The sequence below is a fragment of the Ambystoma mexicanum genome, chromosome 10 (genome assembly GCF_040938575.1).
Source record: "Ambystoma mexicanum isolate Mex_15411 chromosome 10, UKY_AmexF1_1, whole genome shotgun sequence".
Taxonomy (NCBI): Eukaryota; Metazoa; Chordata; class Amphibia; order Caudata; family Ambystomatidae; genus Ambystoma; species Ambystoma mexicanum.
The window spans coordinates 175,889,891-175,903,790 of NC_090932.1; the positions used below are offsets into that span (position 1 = coordinate 175,889,891).

Consider the following 13,900-nt stretch of genomic DNA (forward strand, 5'->3'; position numbering starts at 1 on the left):
ATAGGAGCATGGCAACGATGCTTTGTCACAATGATCAATATGCAGATCTGAAGAGATAAAGCTCTAGCATTTAAGTGTCACCTTGTCTAGAGCAGTGTGTATTGTGCGCTTTGCTCTAGGTTTGCAAAAGTATATTTTGAGGTTGTGTGTGGTGACTGTCAGAGCAGCATTTAATTATTTTGGAGAGTTGTGTTGGTGCATCTATGATGGGTTAGTGGTCGGTTTAGGGAAATTTAGTGTAGACATTCACCTTTTGGCAGTGTACGTTCCATTAAGTAACCCATGTTTGCGTGCTGGAGTTGTGTGTGCGGTTATGCTAGGAGCTACTATGTCAGGTGACGCAATACAATGGCACAAAATCAGGGCCCAGGCCCTAAGTGACTGCCCACGGACACCTCAAAGGCACTGCAACTGTAGTGTCACTCAGATGTACATAGGGTTATGCTACAACGCAGGTGGATAAGCACCAACTGGCAAACCCAACCATACAAAACATCACAACCACAGCAATACTATGCTGGCAGGAAACATCACAATATCCTTTTTGTATTTAAAACCCATTATGTTTTTGGGCAAGAACCATGGCCCAATGAAAATTACATTGGCTGCCAATTGTACAGTATTTCCCACAAGGCCTATAGGAATGGGCCACTGTGCAAGTAAATTTGCCCCACCCACACAGTCTCTGAAGATAGCCCTTACCCTACTATTTGATGCGTTAGCCCTCGGAGTTTCAATCTTCTTGCGCACCTGAAAAGGCGTGGGAGAGGTGAGGGTAAATGGGTACATACGGGCATAGGTAAAACTCCAGAAACATGAGCTCACTGCTGTGTCGGATAGAGGGAGTGAAATCAGCTGAAGCTACGTCGACATTTTCTTAGTTCTAAGTAACATACTGAACATTGACACAGGCTTTAATGCACAAAAGGGAACATTCCCAAGCACCTGGCGAGAACCACAGCCATCTTCCTCACCCTCTGCTGTCCCTGCTGCAGAACTATATTCTCCGGCTTCAGGTCTCGGTGGATGATGCGATTCTCATGCAAGTACCGCAGAGCTGAGGCTGCAAGACAAAGGGGAGGAAGTGAACTGCTACATCCGAGACGCATGGGCCTGGGTAGAATATTCCACCCCTCACCAACAAATAGTGCCCAGTGCAGCTTGCCACACCTGCACAAACAACTGCTGCCACCTCCCCGACACTAGCCAAAGTGTTGCCTTCTCTCAAAGTCAACAGCACAGCAGCTCTGCACTAGCCCCCTCCTTCCCCACACACCTTCCCACTTTCCCTTTATTCTGCACTCACCATTTCCCCACTGCCCCACAGTGACATTATCCAGCAGCAACGTTTTCTGTCAGCACTCACTATTTCTGATGTTCCCGGCTGCATGCAAACACTCACCAGAACTGATGTGTGGCCGGTTGGAAGAAGGAGGCGGACGCTTGAAGGACATTTTGAGGGTGGTTTATTAAAACAATAAGAACAATAAGGCCTATCTTTCCACATTGCTTTTGGGGTTTCTCTGCCTATATAAATAACTCACAAGCTCATCAGTCGTCATAACGTCCAAAATGAAGATGTCCTCCATTCAAAACTAATTCTATCAGACCTTGCCACGATTTGAACAATTTAAATATTAGGAAAATGGCTCTTCTGGTTATTCTCTTATGCAAGGTCTCTATGTCTTCCATAGGTCTCGTTAATAAAATGTCTTCAGATAGTCTGTCACCTTCTGGACAAGGTCCTGTAGTTCTTTTATAATGTACTTAAGTTTGCTCGCCCCTCTTGGAATAGCTATTCCATAAAGCTTTGTAATGCTCTTTCTTATACTCTCTTATTCAACTGCTGCCAACTATCATTTCCTTCAGAGCATGGTGGGGGTTTCTCCCTTGATTGAAATTATATTGCCCCTTCACACTTTAGACTTCCTTCCCTGGGAGCTTCATTGTCAGGTGTCCCAGCAGAGACGAAAGTCTGTTCAATCCCGTAATTATCAGGTGGTTGTCAGTATCTGCTGAGAGAGAGCCCTCCCTTTTGGTGCCACCCCTCCAAGCAGAAAACCTGTTTTTCAACTTCCAACTCCAGCTACCATAGTTTTAACCTTTAATTTCTGATCATAGATCCAGAATTAAAGCAAGCCGGTTGCATAAAATAACCCACGTTATATAGTCTCAACAGCAACAAACCCCTTCATATTGCTGAAGACTGGCAGGCTTTCATTCACCAGTGTACTGTTCCAATACACAGGCATTTGTTTTTCTTTAGTTTGCAAAGGCCTATTTCTTTTACATGTGGTGCAGCTGGCCTTCCTTCTTAATTTCGACTTTTCCTCTCCCACACCTTCACACAATGTCTTGCAGCTATTGTTATTCTCTGGAATGCTGGAGTTGGTCTGCAGCACAGATACATTGAAACAGACATGGCTCAGCTAGTTAGAGTCTCTCTGAACAGCTGAGTTTTGGATACTTATGCAAAGAAAATGACCCCGTTTCCTGTGTAAGTCAAAGTAAAGTTCCTGGTTGATTTTTTTTTTTTTTTTTTCAGAGTTGGTTTGACAGGACTTGTTAATTCAGAATCATGCCTGGTTTTGCACCGGCACAGTGAGACTCACAGGGCTTGCTAGGGCTTATTAATCACAGTGGCTTTAAGGAACAGAGGAAATTAGCGTCAAAGCTGCATTTTTAAAGGTGAAAAAGGGTTTCTTTTCCATTGGGATTTTGGCTTTTTGTGGTTTCTGCGCAACTTCAGCTTGGTGATGTGGGGAAATGCTGTTGGGTGGGTCCATATACCCCACAATACAGTTCCACTTTACTGGCGTTATTTTCAATATCTCATCAATTTCAGTGAAACAAGTTTCCCCTCTTACATAGCAATGCACTGGCGGCCTCCCGGTACTCAAGTTGCATCTGTATTTGTAGGGGGAACAATTTCGGGCTCACCGCTCGCTCAGGCGCTCTTCCTCTACTCCGCTACTCTTATTCCTTCTTGGCGCCAGTATCTCTCACTCGATTCTCTTCCTCTATCCGGTCACATCAGACTACACATCACATGGTCTCTCGTGGACTCCTTTGCTTTGTGGTTTTGGCGCTGTTAGAAAGGCGCACTGCCCATCACGTAGCACTTGTGGTCACGACAACGCAGGGATAGCACTTTCCTCTCTCCTCAGAAATGCTGAGCTTCTCTCGTTTCCCTCTGTTGCCCAGGACTTCGACGAAAGTCACAGGCTGTGCGGCTCTCCTCGACTCTGCTTCCTCCCAGTGTCACTTCATCAGGGGGATTCCCCTACTTGCTCTTCACTCTCTGGTCATGCTTCACATCTACTCCGCGTACTCCTCTCCTTCAGCTTCCTCGTCTCAGGTAAATGTAAGTCTTCCTTTAAAGAGACAGATCCTCTGTTGTGTGAACACTAGGATATTTTAGTTTTGTTGTCAGCGAAGTCCCAGGAGCTTACAATGTTCTTTAAATCTGGCAATCCTATATATGCCATTATGGTGGATGGTCTATGGAGTTCCTCTAGGTAATGGAGTCCTTGTCCCCTAAGGGGGATTCTCTCCCAGTGAGGTCTTACTTGCCCATACCACTAGGGAGGGTCTTGCGGAGCAGTCTCACCTCTCTAGCATCAAAAGTGAAGGCTCCCCCATGGGGAGAAGTGACGGTTACCTTTGATTCGTCACAGTACCAATCGGGATGTCGGTCATTAATCCCCATTTCCTAAGTCCTTTGTCTGCACTCACAGACATATACTATGGGGTGTGGTGAGGTGGAGTAAGGAGCCAGAAAAAGGGGCAGCATGTTTCGACAAAGCTTTATTAACATTTGAAGAAACAAAAAACTACCTCTCCCTATCTCTGAAGGATTATCCCTGCCTAAACTAATGACAACTCCGGCGCTCATCATCAGGATGTTTATTTAAATGCAGTGTCCGTCCTCTGTCCAAAACCTACTCTTACCCTACCACTAATCTACAAAAAAGGTTCAGCATACAAATGAAGAATAGTACCAGGAGAATGTCTCCCTTCTCCTGGTAAACTGGCGCAGTCGTTATCTCTATTCCAGCAATCCTTTGCTTTAGCTTCTGATTGAACAAAGAAAGCGTGCTCAGGAGAATGACTCCCTTCTCCTGACCCACCTTTCATAGCCTCGAGGGCTGTCATAGGATATTCTTGATTCACTCCTGATTCTTGAAACCTGGAATATCCCCTACTGTGATGAGGAAGATTACTCGCGCGCATCTCTTGACTCTTGGTTCTCTCGGTGTCACTACTGTGACGAGGGAGATCACTCCCAAGCTTTTCTGGACTTTGGATTTGCCCTAGACGAGGTCTCCCGCTGCTCCTGTTACCTGGATTGTGTTGGGACTGCGCCGCCGTTTCTTCCTGGGGAGTTGCCATGACTCGAAAAGTTTTAGAGCCTCCTGCTTTCTTCACTCTGCTCCCCGCTTCGTCCTTGCGGGTCTGCAGAGACTTAGCCCACACAGCTCCTGCGCAGTTGCAGAACCACACTGTCCATGTCCTTGAGGTCACGCCACTGTTGGTTTCTTTCCATCGCTTCAGTTGGCCAGGAGCTTGGCTTCCAATGTCGCCACTGAGGATCTGCGTCTTTGCAGCTTCACGTTCCCAGGTTCAAACTTCCAGGGCTGGGCTGGCTTCACGCCGGCTGGTCTCTCTTCTTCCTAGTCCTTTCTGACTCTATTTCCTGGGACTCGATCCTTCCCGGCGCAGTGGTCAAGTCCTTCTTTGTTGTTGTTGCGATTATCTTTATGCCTCCTTGCAGCCAACTCTTCTCACTAGTATATCCAAGCAGTCTGTCATTACTTGCAGATCTTTTTTCCTCTTCTTTGTCTGGATCATATTGATTCGTGCATCAAAGACAGAATAAGCCTTACCCTAACAGACAGAGTTTTCAGGGATTTCTGACAAGGAAAATGGGTCAGGGAGACCCTTCATGGAACGGAAGCACTTATCCCCATGCTGGGAGTCTCTCCCTGTGAGGTCCTGCTTTCCACAACCCCTAGAGGTACTATTGGGTAGCCGCCTCACAAGGAAGGGTCTTCCCAGGTGGGGATGTGATCCAATGAATCGTCACAGAGGGTTGGGAGAAGTGTACAAACAGGCCTGTCAGCATTCACATTTCCAGATATCTTATCCTGCTAGTGCTGCATGTCGCAAACACTTTTCCTGATGTCTAGGCTCAAGGATGTAGTACAAGAATAAACAGTAAAGGCTTTGTGGTTTAGACATAAGGGATTAGTATGAGTTTGAGAAGGTTGTGTTGCATCCAAAATGTTTTTCAAAACTAGAAACAAACCCCATCCCTTAGAAATGCAATACTTTTAACACCCTGTAAATAAGCTGCAAGTGTTCAGGGGTGTTGTAAAGATGCGTTCAGTATAGGGGTTTTGAGTTACGCTTCGAGGTTTAGGGTTATTGGTTGTTAGGCTTGGGAATGTAGGCTTAAGGGTTTAGACTGATGAACTTCTTTTTAAATTTAGGCCCAAGCATTTATGAGTGAGGTTAGGTTATGGGGTTTACACTTCGGTTTAGATGGTTAGCTCTATGTAAACCGCACCAGAGGCATCCAGAAGGCTGCTTTAAAGCACTGGCACAGTGTGGCTGGGAATTAAGGTTTATAATTAATGATGGTTTAGATTTTTAAATGCGAAGGGCATAGGTCATATTAAACTACAATCGTAAATGTTGCAGGCATTCACTAGTTCTCTAAACTAGTGAATGCCTGCAACATTTATAATTGATTTTTATTATTACAACTTAATCTCGGGCTGATAAATCCCCCTGGATCAACAAATCTAAAACAACAATAAGGAAACTTAACAGAATGTCCTACTCCTTTGACTTAAGGACTTAAGGGATCAGGAAGCTGATTAATTATTTTTGAAATCCTCAAAACGCAAAGAAAAAAAACACCAATGGAGCACAAACGATATTGCTTAAAAGAATGTTTGAAAGATTAGAAGATGTGTCTAAAAAGGAACTTTCCAAATGCTGGGAAATAAAAACTTGAAAAATATATTTGCAAGTCGGACGCAAACCAAGGGGCTTAAGAATATGCATCTTCCCAGCAGTTGAAGGAGTATAAAAAAAAGGCCTCAATGAATGGGAGCAAATGTTAACATGCACATCACAAGAAATTATACAAAGAGTGATAGAGCAAGCAACCAAAATTCATGAACATACACTCATAGAAATAGTATATATAAAAGAATCTACACATTTAAAAAAACATTTGATAAAAAAATACTCAAATTGGCAATTCACTGAAATTGGTGACCCAGCAGTCAGATTCACAGTGTTCTTCATCACCGATGATGTCATCACGTGCATATAAAATATTTGGCGCCATTTTGAAATGCCTGAAATTGCTGGAAAATGGGAGGACAATCGAATCCATCCCTAATGTGTAATCTGAGAGGTAATTGAAAATGTTTCTTTTATAAATCTTTCCACTCATAACCTAAACGCTCTTAAAAATGTGCTACAAAGCAGCTGATCCTTAAGAATCCTTTAGAATGAGATGTAGCAATTTGAAACTTAGGTCACCACCATAGTTTTCTTTCTGTTCTTTTTAATTAATCACCAGCCAAATCCCACACCAGAAAAACTCTGGAATAGGAATTTAAAAGTCTGAAAATCATGTTCTTCATTAGTTAAGGGCTGGATAAGTGTAATTCAATTTTTTTTTTAAAATTCAGTAGAGGAAACTCGATTAAATAATATGATCACCCAATTTTTCCCACTCACTCTAATAATCTGTCTTCTGTTTTGACACGTACATGTTATCAGAAGAGAAGAATATAATGCCACCTGAAGATCCACTTTGTGTGGTGAAACACGAGGACTGAGACTTAACTGATTTAGAGTCATAAAAAATACAAAGACTTTATCAATCCAAAAGACCGAGATACAACTAATTCAGTGATACCAAAATCATTTGAAAACAAAGCACAAGGATTGTTCAAAATGAGAAGGTTTTTGAAGAACTTTTTGCATCTGTCAATCAAAAAGTGCATATTATTGCAAATTGTGATTGCCAAGAGAATTTTAAGTCTGATGATTTAAGACAAACATCTTTAATTTATACATTAGAATCTCAAATACAAAGGATTTAATACTGCAAAATAATATTAAAGAATGTTGCATGTACACCTCAATTGTTTCTGCTTTTTGAATATTTTGGGAACAAACATTGGGATTCAATAATATATCACCCAGACGCTCAGTCAACTGACAACTCCAAACAATACAGCATCATATGAACTTACTTTGGCTATTCAGGCTTGGAGGGTTAAACTTGATTAACCAAGGGTTTAAATTAAGGAGATACAGTTTAGTGTAGGGTATTATGGTTAAATTGAGATACAGTGAATGTATATATAAAGTCTAAATATAGGACTAACACTTACAGCAAGCGGTTAGATTTGGACCTAGTAGTTAAAGTCAATAGATTTTATTTTAGGCATATGTGTTTATGCTTTTGGATTTAAATGTGGATGGGTATTCTTGAATGTTGCATTACATTTATATTTAGGCTAATATATTAAGTTTAGGCCTTGGGGTATAGTTTCAGGGGTTTGAGGGTTTAGATTATAGTAATAGGTGCAGGCTCAAGTATTTAAAACTCAGGCCTTAAGGCTTAGCATTTTGTTTGGAGATTTAGGGCACTGGGTTCATATCAAGAGCCACATTTAGGTTAAGGGAGTTAGTTTACAGTTTAGATTTAGGCTTGGGTTAACTCTAATCCTAACCGCATCATAAATTATGCTCAACCAAAAAAAAAGAAAATTAAATAAACACGTCAAAATGTATGTTAGTTCAAATGTATTTATTTATTTATTTGTAAAGCGCTGAAAGCCCACGGGAATCAGAGCGCTGATGAGAAGACAGGACAACGAATAGTGATAAACAGGACACAAGTAAATTGACCGATTTCCTCAAAGAGATTTAGCCTGTTCCGCGGAGTTAATTGAAAAGTAATGTTTTCAATTTTTTACGGAATGAAATGTAGTTGGACTCGAGCTTCAGTGAGGTGGGAAGTTCGTTCCATTTTTTTATACTTAGAGTCGGAAAGGCTTTTCCAAGTCCATGCTGCTTTTTTGTTGTGAATGTTTGCAGTTGGCCTGTATTAGAGGATCTGAGCCGCCTAGTTGGGGCATACCAGTTGAAGTGTTTAAGGTAAGCTGGCGCATTACCGTATAAGCAACAGTGAACCATCGTGAGAGATTTAAACGGGATTCTTTCTCTCATGGCCAACCAGTGGAGGGCCTTCCTTTCGCCAGTGATGTGTTCCCTCCAAGTTCTTCCTGTGATGGTCCTGATGGCGTTATTTTGAATCACTTGACATTTCTTGATGCAATTGCTGTTTGCTCCTAGAAGTAGGGCATTACCATAGTCCAATCTGGATAGTATTGTAGCCCTAGCGATGGTCGTGCTATTCTTTTGGTCTAATAAAGGTCTGATTTTTTTTAATAATATCTGGTGATACTGACAGTTTTTCTTTAGGTAAGTTGTGTGGGCTTCAGCACCTAATGAAGCTTGAAGGTATACTCCTAAGGTCTTCACTTTTTCAGAGATCGGTATTTGGGTGTTTTTAATGGAAAATGAGGAGTAGAGTGGACTCAATTTTCTTCTGGCCTGTGTGGAATCGAATATCATGAGCTCGGTTTTAGAGCCGTTTAGACACATCCAATTTGCTTTAATCCAGCATTCTATGATGTTATATAAAGATGAGAGCATGTCACTGTCCTTGTCGTAATCCCCACTAAGTTCTAAGACCAGCTGGGTATCATCAGCAAAGTTCGTAAAAAATATACCCATTTGGGAGAGCATGGTACAGAGGCAGTGCATGTAAAGGTTAAAAAGAAGTGGGGAGAAACTGGCTCCTTGTGGGACGTCATAGTCTACCGGTTTGGTATTAGATGTTTTATTTCCCCAGACAATCCTCGATTGCCTGTTTTGAAGGAATGAAGCTATCCATTCGGTTGCCCCTGATGAGCAATTTCCTGATTTTTCCACGGCTTCTCAGAGTTTTGAGTGGTCCAGCAAATCAAATGCTGCCGAGAGGTCTAACAATATCAGTAAGCCTGATTTGCCTTTATCTAATATTGACAGCATTTCTGTCTGAAGATCTAGCAGAGCAGATTCTGTACTATGGCTGGATCGAAATCCGGACTGCTATGAATGTAGTAAATTATTTTCATCCACATATTTTTGTAGTTGTTCTGTAGCAACCTTATCCAAAATTTTCAACAGAAAATTGCAGTTGGTTATAGGTCTAAGGTTGGCTGGGTCTTGCTGGTTGAGGTCCGGTTTCTTTTGCAGGGGGTGACCGTAACAGTTTTGATGATGTTGGGTACTGTTAAGTCCCTAAAAGAAGCATTAACCATTCTTGTAAAGAAGGGGGCGAAGATAGCTATGTTGTCCAAAATAAATTTTGGGGATAATACATTTTCCAAACATGATGTGCATCTCATGCTGGAAAGTGTTTTTTTCATTTCATCAAGAGTGATGGACCTGAAAAGAAATTTGGGGTTTTCTGATTTGGTCTTGTTCTCTAGAAGATTGGTGTCAAATGAGGAATTTGTAGTCTGGCAATTTATGATGCTTTCTCTAGCTTTGACAATTTTATTATGAAATGCGGTTTGGACTTTCTCGCAGTCCATGTCAGTTGGTTGGAATGGTGGAGTAAGTGGTAGGTTTGTCCAACGATTTTAGGATCTGGAAGAACTTTCCAGTGGAGTTTGCCGCCGTACTAATGATGTTATTATAGTGATTTTTCTTCAAATCTATAATTTTGGATTTGTAAATGCGGTTTGCATTCTTCCAATTTGCTTTATTAGTTTCTGAGGGTTCTTTAAGCCATTTCCTCTCAAAATTCCTTTTGTCCTTCTTGAGTTCAATTGCTTCTGCATTAAACCATTTTTGGTGGTTAGAGTTGGGTCGGACTTTCTTGTTTTTTAGGGGGGCATGAAGGTCTAATAATTTTGTCATGCCTTGATTGTATGTTGTTATTAAGTATTCACAAGGGTCTTCATCCTTGGTGTTGTTCATGATTTCCAACATTTCTTCCGAGAGCATGCTACTCGTGATTTTTTTTAAATTCCTCTCACAAACTGATTTGGGTATGTTAGATGATTTTTCCTTTTTAAAGTTCAGAGTCAGGGAAATTTCAATTTTGAAATGATCTGACCAGATGCATGGATAGGTGCCGAGCATGGTTACTTTAGTACTGTTTGTGACAATCCAGTCCAGCTGGTTCCCTGTAATAGCCGTAGGGCCTTTATTAATGATGGTAAAACAATATTTTGTAGGTCCTCTTCTAGGGTTAGGGCCTGTTGGTCATGTTGATTTCCACTCCATCTGTTTATGTCGCCCATCAGAATGGTTTCTGTATTGATGGATTTGAGGTTATTTAGGATGCTCACAATTTCATCATTAAATTCCGATGTTAAAGATGGAGGTCTGTATAAGGCTATGATGTTTATACAGTTATTTTGGATGGGGGTCAGTTTGAGGTGAATGACTTCACATCCTGAGCACTGAATCGGGGTGGCAAAGAGCTTAATAGAGTTTTTTGCGATGATCGCCACTCCTCTGCCCTTTCCGGATTCTCTGTTTTTAAGGTAGATGTTATAGTCAGGTGGAATAGCAATATCAATAGTGGGTCCAACAGGTTCTTGTAACCATGTTTCTGTTAGATATAAAATGTCTAAATTCTCATCAATGTAATCGTTAATTTTTTGTGCATGTTTGGTCATTGACCTGGTGTTTAGTAATGCAATTTTAATATTGGCATTACTGGCCTCTATTTCATGAATTGTTTCAGTGTGTATGTCAGCTTTGGGCGGTATACTTCAGGTCTGTCTTACATTTTGTTCGAGGGGCTCAGGTCTGTATCTAAGAAATTCCTGGACCATGCCTTGCTGTTGTAGAATGACAGTTCGAGACAGGAGATCGTTGATATTGGGGTAGCCCATATCTGAATTTTGGCTGGCAGTGCCTGTGTATGAAATCCGGCAGCGATTTCAGCCGTGTGCCGTGGGACGCTGCGGACCGGCGTAGACCGGCTTCGTCGCGGAAGCGCCGGCGCTGAAGTGCCTGACGTTTCCTTAAGGCGACGTTTGGGATTCTGGGAAATGTAGTTCCCAGTGGTAGTTCCTTGTGTCAGTGCTAGAGCCTGTGTCAGCAGAGAAGCCTGAAGGCGCGCAAGGTGCTTCTTCACTTAAGGTAAGTGAGCAAAACAAAATGTGCAAGTCCACTGAATTAATCCAACCAAAATTAGTCTAAATAATCCAGATGAGGTCTCATATGACACTGTTGTGAATTCAATGTTTTAGAGGCATTGCGTGGACATTACAGCTCCTCATGAGTTTTCTGGCTTGTACTTCAGATTCTGGCCAGACTTCCCTTCCAGCTGCAACTTCCTTATGCAAGTTACTTTCTCCATGTTACTCTTCCTGTGTTAAATCACCAATATATTTAGTTCTTTGTTCAGTGTCAGTGCTTGGACGGCCTAGGTAACATAACTAAACACCAATGTGCAGTACCTCCACACCTGTGAGATTTCCCAGTTCTGCTCTGCCGGGCAAGTTCCCTGTCCCAGTTTTGCTTTTACAAGCTTTGTACTCACTATGTCTGGATACTTCAGTACCAGCACTTTCTCAGGATGTGTTTAGCTAGTCATTATTGCCTTTGTAAAGGCTTGCCGTTTACTCGACATATATTCCTGCGGTTTGCTTCTCTGAATTAAGATTTGTATTCATCATATTCCTGTAACAATGGGTGTCTGTAGAAGGTAGTCGGGCGTATTGTAAAATTAAGCATCAATGACATGGAGTTGAAAGATTTAGTCCACTGAACGAATTGTGGTAGAGACTATTCACATTTATGTGTGCTCTTGTCATATGTGAATTAATAGGTTGTCTGGTCTCAGTACAATATGACAATCCCAGATAACCACACTGTCTTGCAATTATTTATCTGCTCCACATTATGATAATCCCTGCATGTGCACCTTCACTAATCCACAATTAGAAACCCCCATAAACGACCCTATCATCAACCTCAGCATAAACTATTACCATCAGGTCTAATTTAGTATTGAACTCACCAATGTCTGACAGCAGGTCAAGAATTTCTCCCTCTCGCAAACCACAGCAGTTCTCACACTGGTTAAGATACTGTGAAAAATAAGAAAACAATGTGTAAGTGCTAAAATATTTCAACTGAAACAGAATTCAACTCATTAGATTTAAATACATACACTTGGAGGTCACAGGCAATGGTTTCAATAATGGCACATACAGACAACATGACAGCCAGTGCATGGTCATAATAGCACACACATCTGGGTCAGAAAATGGTCTTCATTGCATACACCCAGGTCTGAGAAAGGTCATCGCAGCACTGACTGTCTGGTCAATAGCATAACTTCGCATATAGGAAAGGGAAATATTGCTGTGTCCTCAAAACCGCTGGTAGGGAGTCAGGTGCGAGACTGGTGCAGAACTAAAAAATAATTAAGTCTAAATGGAACTAACCACAGGATTGTGAAATGGCTTTGAACCAGGGTTAAATACAGGACACCATATCTGCGAAGAAACAACATTACATTGAAACTGAAAACATTATCCTACTGTCATGATAGGAGCCTGTGCACCAACTGATGCTCAGACATCATGTTGAAATATGTTCCTTCATATTTCTGGCTTTACATTGCCTCTGGAAAGCATTGGCAACCCCCTATTACACTGCACAAACTACAAGGCCCATTCTGCACCTTTGTTGGTAGCACGTGAAACCTGGCTATTTTTATGTAACAGTTTGAGAAGCGGGAGTAAGCAGATTACCTTAATATATGTTGTTCCAGGTGCTCCCAAAGAGCGTTGTTCAGCCAAGGACGTGTCAGTACTGAAGCAGCCACCTCTAGAATCACTTTGTTTTTGCATTGAGCTCACCTCCAGACTCTCTTGTTTGGGACATTGATTTTCTGCTGTGCCCTGTTGCTGCCGTTTCCAGAACCTGCTCTGGTTCCAGTGCTTGCCCTCCCTAACTTGCAACTATGTACTCACTAATCTGCAGCAAAGTGCTCCCTGCTCTGCAGCGCGTTCACAATCATGCTGTTCTTGGTTGGACTCCCAGCCCTTTTCTGTTCTCTAGCAATTTTTCCTTCCTGCCTAACATGGGTATGGATCATATGGCCCTCAGTGGGTTTGAATTATAAGTCACATGATCCTTAACTATTAACTATGCTGGAAAGGGATCAATGGAAGCTGAAGTGCCAAACATCTCAGGGTCCCATAAAGAGTCACCCTACAAGTCTAGTATATCCTTCTATCTTCAGATTTGGGGATACTAGCCACCCTCAAGTGCCTGATACTTGCGTAAAGGAAATATTTTGTACTGTAGGTCATTAGTGTGACAGTGGGAGGTGAAACCTGTGGCATTGATGGGTGCAGGTCGTAAGTACCTGGTTCCTGTGTGCCAATCTTCTTTTTGTGGGTCTGGTGGAGAATCTTTGGAGTATATTACCCATATGGAAGAACCCAGAATCTGATGGACTAGAGTGCGTTAGGTCTAGTTAGCTGCGGGTGGAAGAGTGTAGGATGCTAAAGAGGGCAGCTTGGTCGTGATTCGATTACTGTTAATGTACTAATGGCTGGGCCTGTGGTGGCCATTTGTGCGACGTTTGTGTGGGTAGTTTAAGGTGCTCGGAGATCTTAGCAGTGAGTCAGTTAGTCGGGGGGAAGGGGCGAGTAACGTACAACCATGCACTGCAGATTTGCTTGTGGAAAACAAATCTCTGTTGTCCACAGCAGCAGGAGTATAAAAGTGCAAATAGCAATTGTTTACCATGACAAACGCTTCCAGGTTCCAAGCCAAAATA

The 13,900-nt window shown here is 42.1% G+C and overlaps 1 protein-coding gene across 1 annotated transcript in view; it reads right to left on the reverse strand.

The window, feature by feature from the left end:
• The window catches only part of IKBKB (inhibitor of nuclear factor kappa B kinase subunit beta), a 1,202,582-nt gene that overhangs the window by 960,418 nt on the left and 228,264 nt on the right, over positions 1-13,900 (reverse strand). The window contains exons 5-6 of the mRNA XM_069617660.1: positions 12,125-12,194; positions 975-1,063 (exon numbers count right to left, since the gene is read on the reverse strand). Coding sequence (XP_069473761.1) covers positions 975-1,063; positions 12,125-12,194 — 159 coding nt within the window. The remainder of the gene's footprint in view (positions 1-974; positions 1,064-12,124; positions 12,195-13,900) is intronic.